Source organism: Engystomops pustulosus, chromosome 11, assembly GCF_040894005.1.
Source record: "Engystomops pustulosus chromosome 11, aEngPut4.maternal, whole genome shotgun sequence".
Taxonomy (NCBI): domain Eukaryota; kingdom Metazoa; phylum Chordata; class Amphibia; order Anura; family Leptodactylidae; genus Engystomops; species Engystomops pustulosus.
This window is the reverse complement of record NC_092421.1, coordinates 63,522,116-63,546,605: the sequence shown is the minus strand read 5'-3', so window position 1 is coordinate 63,546,605 and position 24,490 is coordinate 63,522,116. Positions and strand designations below refer to the sequence as shown.

At 43.1% G+C, this 24,490-nt stretch overlaps 1 protein-coding gene across 1 annotated transcript in view; it reads left to right on the top strand.

Annotated features, from left to right (window-relative positions):
- LOC140105855 (pregnancy zone protein-like) overlaps positions 1-23,943 on the top strand; it is an 84,507-nt gene extending 60,564 nt beyond the window's left edge. The window contains exons 25-36 of the mRNA XM_072129970.1: positions 2,054-2,132; positions 4,265-4,421; positions 5,714-5,782; positions 6,126-6,288; positions 7,666-7,841; positions 8,509-8,724; positions 9,666-9,784; positions 10,378-10,468; positions 11,118-11,186; positions 11,542-11,644; positions 12,990-13,031; positions 23,818-23,943. Of these exons, the coding sequence (XP_071986071.1) occupies positions 2,054-2,132; positions 4,265-4,421; positions 5,714-5,782; positions 6,126-6,288; positions 7,666-7,841; positions 8,509-8,724; positions 9,666-9,784; positions 10,378-10,468; positions 11,118-11,186; positions 11,542-11,644; positions 12,990-13,031; positions 23,818-23,855 (1,322 nt within the window). The 3' untranslated portion in view covers positions 23,856-23,943. The remainder of the gene's footprint in view (positions 1-2,053; positions 2,133-4,264; positions 4,422-5,713; positions 5,783-6,125; positions 6,289-7,665; positions 7,842-8,508; positions 8,725-9,665; positions 9,785-10,377; positions 10,469-11,117; positions 11,187-11,541; positions 11,645-12,989; positions 13,032-23,817) is intronic.
- The last annotated feature ends 547 nt before the right edge of the window (positions 23,944-24,490 follow it).

Genomic DNA, 24,490 nt, shown 5'->3' with positions numbered 1-24,490 from the left:
ATTTGTGATTTATACTCCCTTCACTGTCACAGTTTTCATTGATACCAGCACCCTGAGGACACTAATAAAGCAGAAAATAGTCCCAGGTAGCGCTGTCACTTTAAAATAGCTCTGTGCACAGCAAGTCCTGGGCTGTCTGGGACTGCAGGAAGATACCTGGAGTCATCTCTGGTGATGGCCCGGGTGCCCACAGAAAGGGCTCTGAGTGCCACCTCTGGCACCAGTGCCATAGGTTAGCCATCACTGTTATAGGCTGTACTAATCTTTCTCTTGCCTGTCACACACTCATAATTGATTCCACACACTTTGCCTGCTAGCTAAAAACTAATTCCACACTAACGCCTGCCTGACATGTTTCGCCACAAACGTGGCGTCCTCAGGGGTGCCGGGGCTAGTGTGTGCTAGTGTATGCTCTGCTCCAAACTATAAAACCTCTGTTTGTGTCGTCATTCTAGCCCTCCCATCATCGCTGAGCCAATGGTGGTCATTGTTACAACAGAGCCAATGGAGGAACGGTATCCCTTATATCCACCATTGGTTGTAGCTTACCCGATCCGGGGCGTTCCCTTACGAACCCATGCCTGGAGGTGGCGAATGGCAGAGCCCCAAGGTACTGCGCATGCGTGGGGAACAGAGTTCTCGTACTCCATAGATCCCGCGCATGCGTGAAGACTTAGAAATTTTCTGGTCATTAACTAGATACTGGTGATAGCACTGCGCTTGCGCAGACACTTAGAATTTTTATTCACCTCCATTTGGTCACCACTGTCAATAGGTAAGGGTCTATTCTTTTATATGGGACTTGTTGGCCCTATGAAGAATTACAAAGTCGGGAGCTGACTATTTTGTGGACACCATTGGCAAGATTAGAGGGCATCTAGATAGAGTAGTTATATAGTCTTAAAAGTATCTTGGACGCATAATACTAAATATTAGAGCTTAGTTCCAATATAATGTTAGGCTTATGCATTGGAGCTAGAGATTCGCAGAATAGACGAGACAGTCCATTTGCTTAATCTATACTTATTAACCATTGAATGGTCTACCCAAATCAGTGATTCTGGTTCTTTAAGGGTTTTTTTTTTATTTTTTTTACATTTTTTAAAAAAGACCATTTAGTATTGTTGACGACATATCACAGATTTATCAAGTTTTTTGGTTGTTGGGCCATATTGCTTCATTAACATAGGTCAGGAGTCCCTGTTAGTGTGGACCACATGTCCAAATAGAATTAATAGAATTGTCACTAAAATAATAGTGAAGCACGTGAGAAGTGATACGAATTGGTCAATGTTGATGCTACGTCTATTAGAGAGAGTTACACTGGCAGTATAAGACTGACACCTGCTGCCAGAAGTCAGTGCTCTGATTTCATCTGTTTACAAAACAATCATACATTGTTACAAATCTCATAGTGCTAGAATCAGCAATACAAGATAGATATCCACTTTCAGTATATACTATCTGGGCACTAAGACCTCAGGACACTGTTGTCCAATTGCTGAGCGAACACTCTGAACCACACAATAAAGTTTCCACAACGGCCTGCATAATTTTAATAGAGCACAGAAACAGTCCATACCAAAAAATTCTTCTTTTGGCAATCCCCATCATAACTCACTCAAAATATGGCCTCTCATTTCCCCTTGTTGGCCCCATCATCTACCCCCCACCCCCTGCATCCTGTGGGTTCCATCTTTTCCTTGTTTCAGGGTAATTAAAAATCATAAACACCTAGTACTCACCTCTCCTGACATCTTCCCATCATACAGCTGCAGCAGAGACCTTGGATATTTTGCAGGTCTGAGTACGCAGGGCAGCAGGGAGGGGGGGAGTCCGGACATGTTGGGTCTACCGGCGGACTTACTGGTACAAAGTTGGGCAATCCTAAACCTGGTCACAGGTACCTGCTAAGCTTCTGTTTCTTAAGTATAAATACTGTGTTTTAGTAAATCAATTGCTTGTTGTAGTTAACATCTTTCATATGACAGAATATAGCTAGAATATGCCATAAAATTTTCACTAATGTTTACTGTCCTTAAAATTTCTTCAGGTTACCAGACGCAATTAACATTCCGATCTGAGCTTGGCTTCTTTGCCCTCTTCAGTGACAAGCAAAAAGTTAACTTGTGGTATGTACAAAAAACATTTTTAATAAATAAAAGTAAACGGTAATGAAATCTCATCTTCAATATACAAATTCTTTAGTGATTTCCCAAAAGTTTTCTATCCTGGCATATGACGACAAAACATGATAGTATCAAGGCCCCTTCAACAGCATCCAAATCACTGGATAGCATTAATACTACCCCTAGTAATTCGAAATTAATTCCACCAATCTCAGCAGATGATGTGCTCTACTAGCATGAAATACTACTAGCAGTGCAAAATTGATCAAGTGCTCATAGCATAAATATTATAAAGCTTGCTTAACTTTTATTTCATCATTTAAAGGGTATTCCCACAGAGACAAGTTTCTAATATGTACTCAGGAAAACAAAACTGCATCATTTCACAGATGTAAGTCCAACTTGTCCCTATCGGTCCTGGTGTACACAATTTCAGTTGCCCCTAGACACAACCCTTTAACTTCTGGTTTAGGGTCGGGGAAGCCATCTTGGATTTCTGTGTGAGATTGTGCAGATGAGATTCCTGTCTCTCTCTGCTTCCTGCACTCTAGCCCCGCCCCCTGCACTGATCACTTCCTGCCAAGAGATGGTGAGCAGTGAGAGAGACTACAAGGAGATAAGTGATCAGAGGGAAGGGGGAGGCAGACACATATCTGTGAGATGTAGCGGAGCTCACAGTGTAACAGTGTAAAAGTCAATCAGCCTCTGTCTGTCGGACTCTGTATAATCTCATGCATCTCTCATCTGTCTTATCTCTCCTTCTATGTGTCAGTGTGTTAGTACAATGTCAGAAGCCAGATAAAAGTGTATTTACACCTGTACTCTGATATTTTAACCACTTTGTCAGCCCACAGAACTAGATGGATCAAAACAAATCTCACCCCCAATGTCAAATACATTTAGCTGAATTTGTTTGTCAAAAACAGGATTTCTCAAACAAGTCATATCAATAAAAATTACTGCCACCCCTGCAAAAAAACAAGCCCCACATGCAGTTTTCTTTATTTTAAGAGTATGGTAAAATATAACAAAAACTATAGAAATTTGTATCGCTATAATCATTCTGGTACAGAGAAGAAAGGTAAGCTGTCATTTATGTTTCAAAGTGAACACTGCAAAAACGGAAATCCAAGATGAAATTTTAGAATTGCAGTAGTCTCCTATTTCACACTTCCCCATTTCATTTGTAAAACTTCCCAATCGACTGTATGAAGTTTTAACTAGTGACATATTAAAATGTATTAGGAAACAAGACCTCATACAACCCTGTCCATAGAAAATGTAAATAGTTATAACTAGTGATGAGTGGATCCGAACTTATGCGTACGCCCTCTAAGTCTCAAACATATAGCCGGATTACCTTCCGAATAGCCAATTCAGCAAACTGACTTCCCTAGCAACTACCCACTGGTTTACCTTTGGCCAAACACTGCCATGGCTATTAGGCTTGGGTTGTAAATTTGCCGGATTGGTTGTATGTCTGGGGCACATGGGATGTATCCGAATCCTCTACTTGGGCAGGAAGTTTGGATCAATTCATCACTATTACAACCCTAAAATTTACCATTTTTGGGAAAGGCTAATGTCTACCTCTCCAGCTACAGAAGAATTTCAGTTTTAGGCCTTTTTTCACAGCTGAAGAAGTTTGTGTTACGCTGCACCCACCCTGTCCCCTCCATATATCTCTGAACTAATCAGCCAATACTGTCCCACACATAATGTGTGATCTCCTGTAGGACCTTCTGCATCACTCTATTACCACCCGCTCTTCTCACACCGTCTCCAGGACTTCTCCCATGCCTCCCACATACTCTGGAACTCTCTACCAAAACATATCAGACTGTCCTCCACCTCCAAACCTTCAAATGTAACCTGGAAACCCATCTGTTATGGATCTACAACATGTAGATAACCCTATGCTTCGGTCCCTTACCTTGTGTCGTTGTCTAACCTAACATATAGATTTTGAGCCCTCCCGGGCAAGGTCCTCCTTCCACATGTTTCACATCTCTGTAGTTTTAGTGTCTTTTGTACTTGCATTTGTATTCATCTTAATTTAATAGAATTAATGGTGCTCTATAAATAATAGAGCGGCCACTATTATTTGTTTAGTAACACTTTATACTCCTTTATAGGCTCTCAGCCTCAGTCGTCAGGACTTTCAGCCACGCTCAGAACTGGATCCACATTAATGAGAATCACATCCAGCAAGCTGTGAACTGGCTGCATTCAATACAATCACCTGATGGCTGCTTTAAAGTCCCTTGTCCCTACTTTAACAATAGACTAGGGGTAAGTGAGTTTTCACATTTGCAAGGACTTATATGAGTCAACTTTCCAACTTAATGTGTAGAAATGTGCAAGAAAAAACAAAAAAGAAAAACAAGTGCCTATGCCTACAGTTAATGAATTTGATAGGTTAACTTTAGTGAACATCTTGGCAGGACCAACCAACTCTTCCTCAATGGAACATGCTGGCAACAAATCACTGGAATCACTCTGCAGCCATCCTCACCCCCTTTATGCTCTTCCATACCCAAAAATTGACCATAAGCTATATCATGGCTGGCAATGAGGTCTATCTATTGTGCGTGGTCACAGTGGAGTTAGCACACTATGGGACAGATTTACTTACCCGGTCCAGTCGCGATCCGGCGGCGGGTTCTCTGATGCTGATTCGGGTCCAGCCGGGATTCACTAAGGTCCGTGCGCCCGATATCAACTCGCTGCTGCGCCGAGGTCCGCTGGAGTTCACCGGAGTTCATCTTCTATTTCTTGGTGCAGGTAAGTGCGTGTCAAGTGACACCGAATCCGTCGGGTTTTGTGACGGCCATGCCCCTCGATTTCTGTTGCATGCAACCCGGCGCAATTTTGCGCTGAAATCCGATCGTGTGTGCCAAGATCCTGGTGGAATCCGGTGCAAAATGTTGGGATACCTGACGCAATTGCGCGATTCAGACCCTTAGTAACATGGACGCTCAGCTTCCAAAGGAAATGGGAGGGATGAGGTCAGTTTACCCCAACTATCTCCATGCGGTCGAAATGGCTCCAAATTCACCCCACGTTTCCATACTATTTCTACACACGGTAGTTGTGCACTATTTGGTATCTAAGACTCTTTATTACATTAGGTAGTTAAAAACAACATAACGCCGTTTTTGTAGATCAAATTTGAATTCCTCACACACACAAATAATTAATGAGTTCGACACTAAACAGAGAAGCTTCTGCTTTGACAGGACTCAACTAATCCTGTTACTCGATTATCTCAATAAACTCAATTATCTTGTCAATCATTCATTGTGGAGTTTACTTGAGGAACTAGAAGCAATACGAGTGGACCAAATTTGTATCCCTACTGATTACTTATTCAATCAGAAATAGTCCAGATGAACCCGAAAATTGTGGGTGAAACACGTTGGGTGTAAGGTATAAAAGGACAGTGTCTGATCTGTGCAGTTTTGAAGGTGATTTCCAGTGGTTTACGGTTGTTATAGACTAGCCTTCGTTTTAGATTCTAGAGATGTATCACATGATTTTGGGCGATCAGTTGTTGTATGTTAATGCTTGATTTCTTCTTTTAGGCCGATAATGACATGGCTCGTACTGCATTTGTTTTAATCGCTCTTCTGGAAAATAAAAGACCATACGACGTAAGTCATTTCACAATTAAACATTACTGCATGTTGGTCTCCAAGAGGTCAAAGCAAAAGACCTGGTTTATGGGACAGGTTTCTTAAGTGACATGTGCAGAAAAAGTTTCTTCTAAGCCACATGTGCATTCACTTGAAGCAAACTCTTCCACTGAAGGTGGCCATGACACTGATGTGCAGTAAGTACTTTTATAGAGCCATTAGCTGAGGGTTCTATAAGTTGGACATCTCATAAAAGAAACCACTTCTATCTCAGTCCTCCATATGTAAGCCATTACTTTTTGTATAATACTCTACACCTTCTAGCAATCATAATCTGTTATCTTATTTATGTTGTTATTAGAGACCTATTGTAGAAGATGCCCTGAGCTGTCTGAGGAAGTCAGCAGACAATGAAGCATCTTCATACACCTATGCCCTTCTGGCATACGCTTTCACCTTGTCTGGAGACCATGAGCTGAGAGAAAAGATGCTAAAGAAACTGGATGAAAAAGCTATTAAAAAAGGTAAGACATTTTCTAGACAAGTAACTACTCACACACTACTACCAGAACTATCGAGGACCACAAACCACATGTAGAAAAGTTGTCTGGCGTGTCGCTTGCAGAAGAATGAGAGTTGATGGATGGAGGAGATATGAAGGCTTTGGACTTGTGCAGATACAGAAACTGCTCTTCTCAAAGTCCACTCCATACGAGTAACATCTATTCAGCATTTCTACGAGTGGACCAAATTTGTACCACTACCGATTACTTATTCAATCAGAAATACTCCAGATGAACCCGAAAAATTGTGGATGAAACATGTTGGGTATAGGGTATGGAAGGACAGTGTCTGATGGCCCAATTATTTGCACATGCAGCATTAGTAATATGTTTGTAGATGAATACACAAACCCTATAAAAGACTGAAAGGATCTGTGTAGTTTTGAAGGTGATTTCCGGCGGTTTCCGATTGGGACCTATTTTCTTATAGACCAGGAAACGTTTTAGGTTTATAAATCATCTCGACTGTGAATTTCTAGTCACTGCATTAGCATTCCTTTTACATAAAACTAATAACTCAGTTGGGTCCTTTAGGATTTAACAAGTGATGGCAAACCTTTTAGAGACCCAGTGCCCAAAAATGAGACCCAAAACCCTAGCTTTTCCCAAAAAGCCAACATGGCAATTTGGGTAGCAACAAACCTATTTCTACAGTTAATTTTTGAGCTACAATCCGACCCTGTCCACACCTTCACGTTAAAATAGCAGGGCACTAATTGGACTGCCTGAGACTGCAGATAGATGCCATGCCTGGCAAACTCTGTGCCTGAGAGACAACCCGCGTGCCCACAGAGAGGTCTCTGAGTGCCATCTCTGGCACCATTGCCATAGGTTTGCCACCACTGGTATAGGCCATCACTGTTAGGGTCTCCACAGTTCAGCAGGACCATAGCACCTTCGATGTAGTGTTTACAATAGAGATGGCAAAAAAAAACAAGAAAAGAGTGGTATATAAAGATCAGCTCACCACAGTGGAGGGCATTTCAATAAACATCATGGGCTGTGCTTGAGAACCTGAGAAACCCGGGTTTTTGTAGTGATTGCTAAATCTTTTTAAACTTTGTCCTAATAAACTTTTAACCCACAGAGCTGCTCCTATGCGCGTGACAGTCACTTTTACTGTAACTTGCAAGCTTTCCAAAGTTAAGAAAATCCATCTTTATTTGTCTAAGTTAATGTAAGGTGATCACGACGGGATGGGTAAATAAATGTGCCCCTATGTTTTTGGAAAAATATGGCAAAGTGTTCCATCTTTTCTGAATATTGTTTATTTATGTTATTTTATTTTATTATATGACCCTTTTAAGAGGATACTAATTATTGATATTTCCTGAACAGAGGGAAAACGGCACTGGGAAAATGAATACCATGCCGAAATTGAGACAGGAGCATATATTCTTCTAGCCTTGCTTACCGACAACACAACAATTATCAACAATCTGGGAGAAATTGCTGATATCATCCATTGGATAGTGAGCACGCAAAATCCAAATGGAGGTTTCGAATCTTCTCTGGTAGCGTCTCTTTCCTAAATCATGTCTAACTATCTACACTAATGCTGGTCTCACTTACATTATCTGTATGCAGCTAGATTTAGTCTCCTTGATACTGGAGTGACCAGGGTCGTCTCCAGGTTTCTGTAGGCCCCTGGATGACAGAGCCTCAGTGCAGTGAACTCACGCCATTAAAAATTCAGAATGAATACAGTCCCCTGTTCCCTAAACTATTTCCTAGTTTATCATAACAAACAGCCCCCTCATGGTTATTTACATAAGCCCCCCACACAACCTATGGAATTATTAGATAAAGCACCCTCACCATAATGGATTCCTTATGCACAGCCTTATGTGGTCCCCCCAGCACCTCTGGGCCCTGGCACTTGGTACCGGCACTAGGAGTGACACCTAGGTTCCATGGAAGTAAACCCTTACATAACCCTAGGGTTTTTCCTTTCCTTAGAAGAGCTATACTTCCTAACTTTGACTATAATTTGGATATTAAAATTAAGTCAAAGCCATGGCAATCTAAATTGTTGCAGCACAAACTCCTCAATGTACTCGGTAGATCCTTTTATACAATAAGTCAACTTAATCGCTTTTGATATAGAGTTCTAAGACTATTCTTTTTTTTTCACATGTTGCAAATTTGATTTATGTAAATTCCTCCTCTTCTGTCCTGTAGGATACAGGCGTGGGTCTTCAAGCTCTGGCTTTGTATGCCAAACTGATCAATCACAAGAAGGGAGACTCAACAGTGACCATTCGCTCAAAGTCTGGTTTCGAGAAAATTGTCCATGTGGTCAGAGGCAATGGTCTTCTTCTACAAACAGTTGATCTTCCAAAGATTCCTGGAGAATATACTGTTCATGCTACTGGTGAGGGCTACGTCTACTTACAGGTATGAACCGAGAATGTTATGCTCTGTTTTTTAATGGTTGTGGTTTGGATTATGACTTGAATTTCCAAAAGCGCTTTTCCCTTTTTTAAATTGATACCATGAAATTCAGATGGTCTCCATTTGGTCTCCAACTTTTATGGAGATTGAAAATGTTTGAGGACATGTTTCATGTAAATTTGAGACTCAAAAGCTTAAATACTGTTAGACAAATTTCTTACATCTTGTTAAATGGTTATTCCTATCTCAGTCGCTCGTGGCTGGAATCAGAATAGACATAGGTAGCCAGAATTGTGAAAACAGATGAGAAATAATATTATAATATAGTAAATCCTGTTAGGAGAAGGCAGTTTCTATACGTGGTCTAACAATCCTGTAGGCTGCTTTCAAAGACTTGTTGCTTAGAGAATTTAGGGAAGTTATGAGTCTGTACTGTTCCAAGTGTACAAGTACAAGTGTTACAAGTGTATTCATGATAGATAGATAGATAGATAGATGGATATGAGATAGATGGATATGAGATAGATGGATATGGGATAGATAGATGGATATGGGATAGATAGATGGATATGGGATAGATAGATATGATATTAGATAGATAGATATGACATAGATAGATATGAGATAGATAGATATGAGATAGATAGATGGTGTTATTGGTCAGCAGCATGTGTTTGTGATGAGGTGACAGGAGGCAGGTCCCGCCCCTCCTTCAAAATGAGGACCCAGAGGCAAAATACTTTGAGGAATGATTCCCAGGGACACCTGGAGCAGATTTATATTTTTCAGTTCTTTTTGCTCAGAATGACGTTTACACTTTAAGGATTAGAAGCCCCGGGCAATTGAATAGTGATATTAGATAATATTATATTACATTTTGCTTCAGTTCTCCACTAGTGATTGTCAGTTGTACATGTTATAATATGTGAGCCTTCGGTTTGCAGTCCCATGTACATTACAACGCTCCTCCTGAGAAAGGCGAGTTTTCTCTCAAGGTGACCACAGAGCCATCTGTCTGCTCCCAGGAATCACAGAGGAGGTTTGATGTCCACGTGGAAGTCGGGTGAGATAACATTTCATGCAATTTTATTATACCTTTTATTGCAAATTTTATTGTACCTCCTGATCGGTGGAGGTCTCAGTGATGAGTCCCCCACAGATCACGAGAATGAGGGGGTACCTCAGTTGGACCCCTCCTGGCTCCCCAATATGAGCACCGAACGATCTCCTACAGCTCCATAAAGATGACTGGAGCAGAACGGACATGCGCGGCCGTCTGCTCCACTCATCTCGGGGAGTGGCATTGGGTTTGATGGGGGTACCTCAGACTCCCGTTCTTGTGTTCTGTGGAGGTCTTATCACAGGTACCTAACTTAAATGGGAAAACCCATTTAAGACATTCTGGATATCACTTACAAGGCTTGGAGATTCCAGTCACTGTGGATAGCAGGACTATGGTATTACAGAATCTTTCAGAATTTCATAAAATTTTCCAAACTTGAATTTTGGAAAAAATAATGCAAACATCAGTATCTATCCTCTTCCATATGTTGCCCTTATATTGCTGCTGTATTAATACAATGTGAATATTAATGTAACAGCACTGAATTACCATATTTTATTTTTCATGTTATTAATCTGAAATATTATTTGTAGTTATTCTGGGAAGCGAGAATGTACAAACATGGTGTTGATCCTGATTGAACCGGTGTCAGGATATGTTCCAGATAAAACCTGTCTTAAAAAGGTGAGGACCATTGGCCGGTATAAGAAAAGTTATTAAAATCTCTGAAGAGAAAAATTTGGATTTTGACTATAGGAACAAAAATTTTGACTGTACGTTACCTATCAAATCGAGCAGCTACAAAGTTGTAAGAACATTGAACCCACCGATTTATGGAGGGATTGATGTGTGTAAGTTCAATGTAAGATCTATTAAGTGTAAGTTACTACTAATTCTTAGGACTCTTAAGAATGATATTTTATGTTGATAAATTTTACTGGAAGGAGTTGTCCTGTCTCAATCCTTGGGTATTGAAAAGTTCTGTAGTTTTCCAAAACACTTTCTGCATCCAATACTCCAATGTGCCAAAATCCGATTGCGTTCTCCAAAAAACCCTTTTTAAATGCGGCGCACATCAGAAATCGTCGGATATTCCGACAATAGTGTGGACCCTTAGTAAATGAGCCCCAATGTAGACAAACAGATCAGTAAGTGCTCGTGGGGATTGATGAATTTAAATTGGGTCGGAAGTGACACTAAGGATGTGCATGGTTCTAAATCTTTAAAAGAAGATAGTCCTGTGTCTTGGTAAAACTAATCCGGGTTAACAGAACCAGTATCAGGGCCAACAATGTCTTTATTTTTTCTCTATTTACAAAATATTTTTTTATAGCTTAAGGAGAATCCAGCCGTGAACAGAACAGAACTTTCAGCCAAGAAGATTTCCATTTACTTGGAAAAGGTGAGACGAAGAGCGGTTTCTTTAAACTTATAGTAACCCTTCTGAGAACTAGAAGGAATTTTTGAGCAGACAATGATGTACAGTATTGTTAGTAAGGATATTCTGGGAGGTCAACAATTAGACTTGTCTCGACTGTTTCAGAACCACTTTCATAATCAGGGGTGAAATTCACTAGTGGTCAATATATATGACCAGCTAATGCTCTTGCAGGACCAAACAGAGAGAAAACTAATGGACACAATAGGTCGAGTGGACACGGCAAAGCTTCCTCGGAGCATAAGTCCACAGGTCTAGAGAAAATAACTGTATTGCTTTTCTTCCGTAAATGGTTGACTGTCGTCTTGTTCTTCTGCAGCTCACTCATGAAACTGTAAGCTTTACCTTTTCCCTGGAGCAAGAGACAATAGTAGAGAATCTGCAGCCTGCAACTATTGTAGTCAGTGATTACTATGATCCAGGTATGTGAAGATATTACAGGATAAAGAAGTACATTTTTCTTAGTCATGTTTACTTTAGTAGTTACTTTATGTCCCATCAGCTATAAAATGCTATTAGTTACTCAATTAACACGGTGGCGCTTCAGCTTCTTGGAGCACTGGGGTTCTGGGTTCGAATCTGACCCAGGTCAACATCTGCAAAGAGTTTGTATGTTCTCTCCTCCGGTTTCCTCCCACACTCCAAAACATACTGTTAGGCTGTTTAGATTGTGTGCCCCATGGCTATCATGCTTTGTGCAGCGCTGCGTAATCTGTAGGTGCTGTATAAATAAAGAATTATTATTAACATGAATAAACCAAAGAACCAAGAGGAAACCCACACAGATATGGAAGTACTGGTTTGTAGCCTTAAAGGAGATCTTTCCGATGTAGTTCCCATGGTAGATTCCCCCTCCCTGCAGCAGCTGAATCCCATCTTTCCCTAAATCTGGGATGCAGCTGCTGGAGAAATTAAACTCTAATTCTTAAATATGTAAATATGAAAACTAAGGGCGGGGAGTAGCCTCAGAGAGCTCAGTGGGTGAAGGATACTCCGCACCCCCGGTAGCCACTGCAAACATTCTTATGCGCTTGGCTTATCATTTGTCTCATGTGACTAGAGCAGCAATTGATCCCTGTGTAAGTGCAGTTGCTCTTGTTCCACTGCTGGCAATGTGTCTGCCACTGGGAAGCTGTGCAGTAGCTCCCTTTCGACTGACGGGCCAGACGATCAATAAACCAAGCGGGTAGGCTACTGACGGCGCTTCGCCCTTGCGCTTGTCGCTCTATAAGGCTTCTCCACACATAATATACAGTTGTAATGACCCCTCCCTCCGGTATACTTTCCGCCTTCCCCTCTCCACTAAAATGATTTCCTCCCAGTGTTGCATAAAATTCAATAAATTTTTATTGAATTAAAATTAAATAAAAAATGTATTTAAAAAAAAGAAAGTAAATTCACCACTGAGCTACCCCTCCCTAACAACATTTAAATCACATATTTAAGGATAATTAAAGACCTTATATCCACAAAATTTGGAGAGAAAAAAAAATTAAATACATTGGGCCTCTGTTGCGGTAATCTATGAGGTTTTTTAGGATAGGATCCACTCACTTCTAAAAGACAGCTTAAGTCATGAAGTCTTGGATGTCCCAAGGGTCAGAAACCTTTTCTTTATAATATGAGTCTCAAAACTTATTTTTTCTTATCCAAAGTACATTACGCAGTCTGTGCTCTGGTAACTTCATACATTCACTACTAAGAGGGACTAAGTGTAACAAAATGTCAAATATTTTAATCATCAATGATCTAATCTTTCTATTACAGCGGAGCATGCTGGGGTCGAGTACAACGCCCCCTGTAGTGGAGGTAAGGAATGATGCCAGAATTTTTTTACAACAGTAAATAAAAATGTTTTGTTCATCATAAAATCAGAATTTTTGTTCATCAAAATCCTCTGAAAATAAGACCTATAATTATTAAAAGACAGTGTCAATGTATATATACGTCATAAACATGCCCCCCCCCCCATAGACGGCAATAGTTGCACAGCGCCGTGCGGGAATGGTACGGTGCAGCACACTTGCGGCACCGTACCGTTCCATAGTTGACAGAAAGATAGGACATGTCCTATCTTTCCCCGGAATACGGCAACATATCACTATGGAGAGGGGCGGGTGAGCAGTAAGGTGCTCTCTACTATCTGTCGTAATAATGTTTCACCTAAGGTATGTTCAAAATGGTGGACTTTTACAAACTATTTGAAATTGTTGTAGTTTTCTGCCCAGTGAAAGCATCTGGAAAGCATTTGTTTCAGCGGCACTTCACTAGCTGGAAGATTTGGTAACACTGGTCTTAGGCTTTTCCTAAATGGGAAGAATATATTAGTCCTACATACAATAATATTTAAGTAAAATATTTAAAGGACTGCCTAAAAGTTTCTGCTGCATTTAAAAATCCCTTATGCCTTGTCCACATTCAGACATAGCTCACTGCGAAATAAATGCTGAGAGAGCAAATTGTGGACACCCAGGGGCCCATAGTGTCAGGGGGCCCCAACATCCTACCATGAATGTATGCACATAAGTATATAAATGTGTGATTATACAAATATGTATACTGTATGTATGTTTATGCTGTATGTGTGTATATGCTGTGTGTATATGCTATATGTATGTATATTCTGTATGCTGTGTATGTATATGTATGTATATTCTGTATGCTGTGTATGTATATGTATGTATATTCTGTATGCTGTGTATGTATATAAGTATGTTTATAATGTGTGTGATTTTAACTCACATGTGTAAGTGTATAAATACAGTATATTTTTTTTTATCAAGGGGAGGGGGGCACCATTTAGAAGTCTGCTATGGGACCCTTCAACTCATGGTTACACCCCTGGGTATAGGAACAGTGGGAGGAGAGAGGTTGCTGCTATAACTAAAAAACTGAGAAATTGTAAGCTGGGCCTAAAATATGCAGTTAAAGGGGTTTTCCCATCTGGCCATTCCCATTTATTTTAATTAATTTGCCATATGTAAACACTTCTTCAAATGTATGTGAAGATAATTTCTCAAAAATGCAGCCATGTCCTTTAGAAATTAGATAGCTTCCTCGGATATGACCACCCTGCACCCTGGCAGCAGTGGCCAGACATGTGCTCTTGAGCCCTGCCTGACCACCGGGCTTCAGCCACCGGGATGGCTGTGGGACATAAAGTAACTCCTGGACATTTCATATAGAAAAACTTTTTGTTTCTTTGTGCAATCCCTCCAGCAGGGGTGGTTGTATCTAAGGACACATTTATAAGAAATTATCTTCACATAGGGACATTTTTTTATAACATCCAATTGAAGAAATGTTTATCTGACAAATGAATTAAAATAGGCCTTTAAAGGAAATAAGTAGAGATGAGCGAACATACTCGTCCGAGCTTGATGCTCGATCGAGCATTAGCGTACTCGTAACTGCTCGTTGCTCGGACGAGTATTTCGCCCGCTCGAGAAAATGGCAGCTCCCGCCGTTTTGCTTTTTGGCGGCCAGAAACAGAGCCAATCACAAGCCAGGAGACTCTGCACTCCACCCAGCATGACGTGGTACCCTTACACGTAGATAGCAGTGGTTGGCTGGCCAGATCAGGTGACCCTGGGATAGACTAGCCGCTGCCCGCGCTGCTCGGATCATTCTCTGTCTGGATGCCGCTAGGGAGAGAGCTGCTGCTGCTCAGGGAAAGCATTAGGGTGTTCTATTAGCTTACTGTTAGGCAGGAGTGATTCTAAAAGAACCCAACAGCCCTTCTTAGGGCTACAATAACGTTATAATTTTTTTTTTTTTTAATTTGCAGCTAGTACCATATTGTGAGGAATTAGCAGGGGGACTTGCTACCGTTGTGTTTAGCTCTTAGTGACACACATATCCACCTCAAACACCAAAGTGGGAAAATTTATTAGGGGTTTGAGTAGAATTAGGCACAGTCTGCCAGTTTCTTTTTATTTTACGTTTATTTTTTTCATAACTCAGCGTCATCTCATCTGGCATAGTAGTGTGCTGTAATACTTGGCTAGAAAATAGCCATAGGAGAATACAAACGTCTTAATTACGCCTACAGTAGCGTTATATATATTTGATTTCTGGTTGATCTGCTGGTGGCTGTACTTGCTGCAGTGCATCTACTATCAAATTGGGAGCAATTTGGAGTCAGACTTGCGACCACTGTGTTTTAGTGACGCACATATCCATCGCAAAGACCGAAGTGGGAAAATTTATTAGGGCCCGGGGTTGTATTTCAATTAGGCACAGTCTGCCAGTTTCTTTTTATTTTACGTTTATTTTTTTCATAACTCAGCGTCATCTCATCTGGCATAGTAGTGTGCTGTAATACTTGGCTAGAAAATAGCCATAGGAGAATACAAACGTCTTAATTACGCCTACAGTAGCGTTATATATATTTGATTTCTGGTTGATCTGCTGGTGGCTGTACTTGCTGCAGTGCATCTACTATCAAATTGGGATCAATTTGGAGTCAGACTTGCGACCACTGTGTTTTAGTGACGCACATATCCATCGCAAAGACCGAAGTGGGAAAATTTATTAGGGCCCGGGGTTGTATTTCAATTAGGCACAGTCTGCCAGTTTCTTTTTATTTTACGTTTATTTTTTTCATAACTCAGCGTCATCTCATCTGGCATAGTAGTGTGCTGTAATACTTGGCTAGAAAATAGCCATAGGAGAATACAAACGTCTTAATTACGCCTACAGTAGCGTTATATATATTTGATTTCTGGTTGATCTGCTGGTGGCTGTACTTGCTGCAGTGCATCTACTATCAAATTGGGAGCAATTTGGAGTCAGACTTGCGACCACTGTGTTTTAGTGACGCACATATCCATCGCAAAGACCGAAGTGGGAAAATTTATTAGGGCCCGGGGTTGTATTTCAATTAGGCACAGTCTGCCAGTTTCTTTTTATTTTACGTTTATTTTTTTCATAACTCAGCGTCATCTCATCTGGCATAGTAGTGTGCTGTAATACTTGGCTAGAAAATAGCCATAGGAGAATACAAACGTCTTAATTACGCCTACAGTAGCGTTATATATATTTGATTTCTGGTTGATCTGCTGGTGGCTGTACTTGCTGCAGTGCATCTACTATCAAATTGGGAGCAATTTGGAGTCAGACTTGCGACCACTGTGTTTTAGTGACGCACATATCCATCGCAAAGACCGAAGTGGGAAAATTTATTAGGGCCCGGGGTTGTATTTCAATTAGGCACAGTCTGCCAGTTTCTTTTTATTTTACGTTTATTTTTTTCATAACTCAGCGTCATCTCATCTGGCATAGTAGTGTGCTGTAATACTTGGCTAGAAAATAGCCATAGGAGAATACAAACGTCTTAATTACGCCTACAGTAGCGTTATATATATTTGATTTCTGGTTGATCTGCTGGTGGCTGTACTTGCTGCAGTGCATCTACTATCAAATTGGGAGCAATTTGGAGTCAGACTTGCGACCACTGTGTTTTAGTGACGCACATATCCATCGCAAAGACCGAAGTGGGAAAATTTATTAGGGCCCGGGGTTGTATTTCAATTAGGCACAGTCTGCCAGTTTCTTTTTATTTTACGTTTATTTTTTTCATAACTCAGCGTCATCTCATCTGGCATAGTAGTGTGCTTTCATACTTGGCTAGAAAATAGCCATAGGAGAATACAAACGTCTTAATTACGCCTACAGTAGCGTTATATATATTTGATTTCTGGTTGATCTGCTGGTGGCTGTACTTGCTGCAGTGCATCTACTATCAAATTGGGAGCAATTTGGAGTCAGACTTGCGACCACTGTGTTTTAGTGACGCACATATCCATCGCAAAGACCGAAGTGGGAAAATTTATTAGGGCCCGGGGTTGTATTTCAATTAGGCACAGTCTGCCAGTTTCTTTTTATTTTACGTTTATTTTTTTCATAACTCAGCGTCATCTCATCTGGCATAGTAGTGTGCTGTAATACTTGGCTAGAAAATAGCCATAGGAGAATACAAACGTCTTAATTACGCCTACAGTAGCGTTATATATATTTGATTTCTGGTTGATCTGCTGGTGGCTGTACTTGCTGCAGTGCATCTACTATCAAATTGGGAGCAATTTGGAGTCAGACTTGCGACCACTGTGTTTTAGTGACGCACATATCCATCGCAAAGACCGAAGTGGGAAAATTTATTAGGGCCCGGGGTTGTATTTCAATTAGGCACAGTCTGCCAGTTTCTTTTTATTTTACGTTTATTTTTTTCATAACTCAGCGTCATCTCATCTGGCATAGTAGTGTGCTTTCATACTTGGCTAGAAAATAGCCATAGGAGAATACAAACGTCTTAATTACGCCTACAGTAGCGTTATATATATTTGATTTCTGGTTGATCTGCTGGTGGCTGTACTTGCTGCAGTGCATCTACTATCAAATTGGGAGCAATTTGGAGTCAGACTTGCGACCACTGTGTTTTAGTGACGCACATATCCATCGCAAAGACCGAAGTGGGAAAATTTATTAGGGCCCGGGGTTGTATTTCAATTAGGCACAGTCTGCCAGTTTCTTTTTATTTTACGTTTATTTTTTTCATAACTCAGCGTCATCTCATCTGGCATAGTAGTGTGCTGTAATATTTGGCTAGAAAATAGCCATAGGAGAATACAAACGTCTTAATTACGCCTACAGTAGCGTTATATATATTTGATTTCTGGTTGATCTGCTGGTGGCTGTACTTGCTGCAGTGCATCTACTATCAAATTGGGAGCAATTTGGAGTCAGACTTGCGACCACTGTGTTTTAGTGACGCACATATCCATCGCAAAGACCGAAGTGGGAAAATTTATTAGGGCCCGGGGTTGTATTTCAACTAGGCACAGTCTGCCATTTCCTTTTTTATTTTACGTTTATTTTTTTCATAACTCAGCGTCATCTCATCTGGCATAGTAGTGTGCTGTAATACTTGGCTAGAAAATAGCCATAGCAATAGGATAGCATCGTTTGGTTTTAAAAACTAAAAAACACAAAAAAAAAAAAAAAAAGTTAAAAAAAAAATACAAGTTATAACTCTCATTTTCAAAATGTTTAACCCGAGGGCTAGGGGTAGAGGACGAGGGCGGGGACGTGGGCGTCCAACTACTGCAGGGGTCAGAGGCCGTGGTCCTGGGCGGGGTGAGACACCTCCTGCTTATGAGGGAGCAGGGGAACGCCGCAGAGCTACACTCCCTAGGTTCATGTCTGAAGTTACTGGGAATCGTGGTAGAGCACTGTTGAGGCCAGAACAGTGCGAACAGGTGATGTCGTGGATTGCCGACAATGCTTCGAGCAATTTGTCCACCAGTCAGTCTTCCACGCAGTCCACCCATGTCACCGAAATCGGCACTCCTCCAGCTCCTGCACCTCAGCCTCCTCCCCCCCAGTCTGCCCCCTCCCAGCAAAATTTGCCATTTGAACCGGCATACTCTGAGGAACTGTTTTCTGGACCCTTCCCACAGTCACAAACCACTTGTCCGGTTGCTGATGAGCAATTTTCCGATGCCCAGGTTTTCCACCAGTCGCAGTCTGTGGGTGATGATGACCTTGTTGACGTAGTGGAAGAAGTGTGTAAAGAGGTGTCCGACGATGAGGAGACACGGTTGTCAGACAGTGGGGAAGTTGTTGTCAGGGCAGGAAGTCCGAGGGGGGAGCAGACTGAGGGATCGGAGGATGATGAGGTGACAGACCCAAGCTGGGTTGAGAGGCCGGGTGAACACAGTGCTTCTGAGGCGGAGGAGAGTCCTCGACCAGAACAGAACGCAAATATAGTGCAACCCACCCGCACGCCCAAGCCCTTAATGTGCACATCTCCAGATTGCTAAGCCTGGAGATGCTGCCCTATAGGCTAGTAGAGACCGAGGCCTTTCGCAGCCTCATGGCGGCGGCCGCCCCTCGGTATTCGGTCCCCAGCCGCCACTACTTTTCCCGATGTGCCGTCCCAGCCCTGCACCAGCACGTGTCAGACAACATAATCCGTGCCCTTACCAACGCCGTTTCTGACAAGGTCCACCTGACCACGGACACGTGGACGAGTGCTGCCGGGCAGGGCCACTATATATCTCTGACGGCACATTGGGTTAACTTGGTGGAGGCTGGGACCGAGTGTGACCCTGCGGCTGGTCATATACTGCCGACGCCGAGGATTGCGGGGCCTACCTCGGTCCAGGTGTTTGAGGCCTACTATGCCTCCTCCTCCTCCCACCCCTCCTCCACCTCCTCCTCCGAACGACCATCCGTGGGCATGGCGCCATCAGTCGGTAGCTCTAGGCACAGCAGCAGTGCCGTCGCTAAGCGACAGCAGGCGGTGCTCAAACTGCTGAGCCTAGGCGATAAAAGGCACACCACCCAAGAACTATTACAGGGCATCACGGCGCAGACTGATCTGTGGCTGGCACCGCTGAACCTGAAGCCAGGCATGGTTGTGTGTGACAACGGCCGTAACCTGGTGGCGGCTCTGCAATTCGGCAGACTGACACATGTGCCATGCCTGGCCCATGTGTTAAATCTGATAGTTCAGTGTTTCCTCAAGACATACCCCAATCTGTCTGATTTGCTCACGAAGGTGCGCCGCATCTGTGCGCATTTCAGGAAGTCCAGCACAGATGCTGCCACTCTCAGGGCAGCGCAGCGCCGCCTCCAACTGCCCGCTCACCGACTGTTGTGCGACGTGCCCACGAGGTGGAATTCAACACTGACCATGTTATCCAGAGTTTACCAGCAGCGCCGAGCGATTGTAGACTGCCAGATGTCAACTTCCACCAGAACTGGTAGTCAGGTCAGTCAGCTTCCTCAAGTCTACAATGAGGAGTGGATGTGGATGTCTGATATCTGTCAGGTGCTGAGTAACTTTGAGGAGTCAACACAGATGGTCAGTGGCGATGCCGCCATCATCAGCCTCACCATCCCGCTGCTTGGCCTGTTGAAAAACTCTCTGGTCAGCATGAAGTCGGAAGCTTTGCGCTCCTCACAAGAGACAGGGGAAGAAGATTCCCTTGTTGATAGCCAAAGCACCCTTAGGTCTGTTTATCAGCGCATATCGGAGGAGGTGGAGGTGGAGGAGGATGAGGAGGAAGAGGAGGAGAATGTTGGCGAGACAGATGTGGCAGATTTCATGCTAGGCTGCCTATCCCGTGACCCTCGCGTTCAAAGAATTTATTCCAGCACCGATTACTGGGTGTTCACTCTCCTGGACCCACGGTACAAGCAAAATCTTTCCACTCTCATCCCTGGAGAGGAAAGGAGTGTGAGAATGCATGAATACCAGCAGGCCCTGGTGCACAAGCTGAAACAGTATTTCCCTTCTGACAGCGCTAGCGGCAGAGTGCGTAGTTCTGCGGGACAAGTAGCGAGGGAGAGTAGGCGAGCAGGCAGCTTGTCCAGCACTGGCAAGGGTACGCTTTACAAGGCTTTTGCCAGCTTTATGTCACCCCAGCAAGACACTGTCACCTGTCCCCAGTCTCGGCAGAGTAGGGCTGATCTTTACAGAAAGATGGTGAGGGAGTACGTAGCTGACCATACCATCGTCCTAAATGATCACACAGCTCCCTACAACTACTGGGTTTCAAAGCTGGACATGTGGCACGAACTGGCGCTCTACGCCTTGGAGGTTCTTGCCTGCCCTGCCGCTAGCGTCTTGTCAGAGCGGGTTTTCAGTGCAGCTGGTGGCATCATCACCGATAAGCGTACACGCCTGTCGACTGACAGCGCTGACAGGCTGACGCTTATCAAGATGAATAAAGCATGGATTTCTCCTAATTTCAAATCTCCAGCAGGTGAAGGAAGCTCAACCTGAATAATTTATCCACTCCTCCTCCTCCTCATTTTCCTCCTTCTCCTCCTCTTTCTACAGTAAAGCAGAGGAAACTGGCTGTTTTTTGACAGGGCCCACTGGCTCTAGGTATAGTACTTTATGCATTTAATTTTTCTGGAGGGCCACCGACACGGTCCTCTGTTTTAAACAATTTTTGGGAGTGCCACATACAGGCACTCAATCTATTCAATTTTTCTGGAGGGCCACCTTTCCGGTCCTCTGTTTTAAACAATTTTTTGGGACTGCCACATACAGGCACTCAATCTATTCCATTTTTCTGGAGGGCCACCTACCTGCTCCTCTGGTTTAAAAACTTTTTTGGACTGCCACATACAGGCACTCAATCTATTCCATTTTTCTGGAGGGCCACCTACCTGCTCCTCTGGTTTAAAAACTTTTTTGGACTGCCACATACAGGCACTCAATCTATTCCATTTTTCTGGAGGGCCACCTACCTGCTCCTCTGGTTTGAAAACTTTTTTGGACTGCCACATACAGGCACTCAATCTATTCCATTTTTCTGGAGGGCCACCTACCTGCTCCTCTGGTTTGAAAAATTTTTTGGACTGCCACATACAGGCACTCAATCTATTCCATTTTTCTGGAGGGCCACCTACCTGCTCCTCTGGTTTGAAAAATTTTTTGGACTGCCACATACAGGCACTATCCAAATTGAATTGTCTCCATAGCAGCCTCCACACGTTGTCTCCATTGCTACCTCCAAAAGTCGTCCATATAGCTGCCTCCATACATCGTCCCTTTATCAAACGAGGTTTGTCAGGCCGAAATTTGGGTTGTTTTCATGGATTCCACATCAAAGTTGTTAACTTTGTCGCCACCCTGCTGTGTTATCCACAAAATACACTGGCAAACTTTTACCATTTACGTATATTATTTCAGCGCTTCTTGCGCATCTGTTTACATTCCCCTCACCCGCCATATCCTAAACTTATAAGAACGCTACTACACTTGATCTTATACAAAAGGTTCTTAGAAGTGCAGAGTAGCCTAGAGACAGGGGCTTGGATTGGCGAAAGCTCGCCTAGCAGCGGAGCGCCAGCTCCATGCGCATCATGCGCTTCTTGCGCATCTGTTTACATTCCCCTCACCCGCCATATCCCAAACTTATAAGAACGCTACTACACTTAACTTGGTGCAGGCTGGGACCGAGTCTGACCCGGGGCTGGTCATATACTGCCGACGCAGAGGATTGCGGGGCCTACCTCGGTCCAGGTCTCAAAGGCCTACTATACCTCCAAATCCTCCCACCCCTCCTCCACCTCCTCCTCCTCCGAATTACCATCCGTGGGCATGGCGCCATCAGTCGGTAGCTCTAGGCACAGCAGCAGTGCCGTTGCTAAGCGACAGCAGGCGGTGCTCAAACTGCTGAGCCTAGGTGATAAAAGGCACACCGCCCAAGAGCTATTGCAGGGCATTCCACATCAAACTTGTTAACTTTGTCGCCACCCTGCTGTGTAAGCCACAAAATATACTGGAAAACTTTTTTCATTTACGGATATTATTTCAGCGCTTCTTGCGCAGATGTTTACATTCCCCTCACCCGCCATATCCCAAACTTATAAGAACGCTACTACACTTGATCTTATCCGAAAGGTTCTTAGAAGTGCTGTTTGGGGAGTAGCCTAGAGACAGGGGCTTGGATTGGCGAAAGCTCGCCTGGCAGCGGAGCGCCAGCTCCATGCCAAGAACCAACTAACATAGTTTTAACTGCAGCACCTTTAATCTACTACTAGTTCACTGCCTCCATACATCGTCCCCTTATCAAACGAGCTGTGTCAGGCAGAATTTTGGATTGTTTTCATGGCTTCCATGTTAACTTTGTCGCCACCCTGCTGTGTAATCCACAAAATATACTGGCAAACTTTTATCATGTACCGATATTATTTGAGCGCTTCTTGCTCACCTCCTTTGGTTCCTCTCTGCTACCCATTGGTTTGAAGCCTGAGTCCATTTAGGGTATGTCGCCATGCCACTCTCTAGCCTTCCGCTGCTGCCACTGCCTCTGCATGCCGTCCCCTATAGTGTCAGGGTCAATTATTGGATGTTTTAGATGCTATCTAGCTTCATTCTGTCACTCTGTCATGGCCATGCTGTTGCCCATAATTTTGGCATAATGGTGCATTTAAGCAGCCTCAGAGGCATCCATGCATGCTGCCCCTGCTGTTTCCTGTCCATTTCCGTGGTGTTTCCATCCTTTTCTGAGGTTCCCAGGTGTTTGGCCAAGCTTCCCTGTGCAGAGCCTTGGTCCCCTTGAAAAATGCTCGAGTCTCCCATTGACTTCAATGGGGCTCGTTACTCGAAACGAGCACTCGAGCATCGGGAAAAGTTCGTCTCGAATAACGAGTACCCGAGCATTTTAGTGCTCGCTCATCTCTAGAAATAAGGAAATCTACAACTGCTTTATAGCAGTAGTCACTCTAAATGCTGCTGGGTGAATACAGCTATAAGTTTATTAGGAGCTCCTGTTAAATTGTTAAAAAATAACTTAAATCTTTATATAAATGAAGTGGAAGGGCGTCACCAGAGCCCCTTCAGTCTGTGAGGCCCTGGTTCTACTTCTCCTCCTCCCTTCTCCTTCTGTATTCTCCTCCCTCTCACTGCCTCCCCCCAAGCCTTTTTACTTTTACACATTTACATAAAAAGTAAAGTTTTTTTTATTTACCCAAATTACACGTGCGCAGGTAACACCAGACGTAAACTTGTTGCACTAAAAATGTTTCATCCTTAACATGCATTGACTCCATAACTGTTTTCTATTTCTCACAGAGTTTAACAAAGAAGAACAACACGGATATAAGAACTAAGAAGCACCGGGGTTTTACCAAGTCATTGGAATAGTCACTGCACGTCTAATGCCTCCTGTAATGAAACAATAAAAAATGTTTCAATCTGTGAAGTTTCTGACACTGAATTCATTAAAAACACAATAATCGCGTGCAATTTCCACAGAGACCTGTCCTCTAAAAACACACTGAAATGTGGACTGGACTGGGACGTCACAAGTATAGCTGAGGCCCTAGTGTGATGAGTCACATAAAAGTAATAGTAAGGACTCTCATCTAAAATATACAAATGTGATATTTGAATAATGATCCTACAGCAGCCGCTCCTCTGTATGACGCTCACTTGGAATCCAGTGTCAAGGAGACATATGCAGGTTATGCAGTAAACCCATGTCAGGCCCCAGGGGTGGGGAACCCAATGGACCATCACGGACGATGACATAAGCCGACACCTGGGACCGGAGTGTAAGTGGCACCCGGTTTTCACCAGAGTGGGTTGTACTTGCGGCGACCTGGTACCACCAGGTTGTTCCACGGGTGCTACTTTGTCCGCTTAGGCTTCCAAGGGGAGGTACAGAAACGGAAGGCAGATTCTTGGTCGGGGACAGGCAGGTCAAGACAGGAGGCAAAGGTTCAGGGTCAGAGGCAGAACAGAA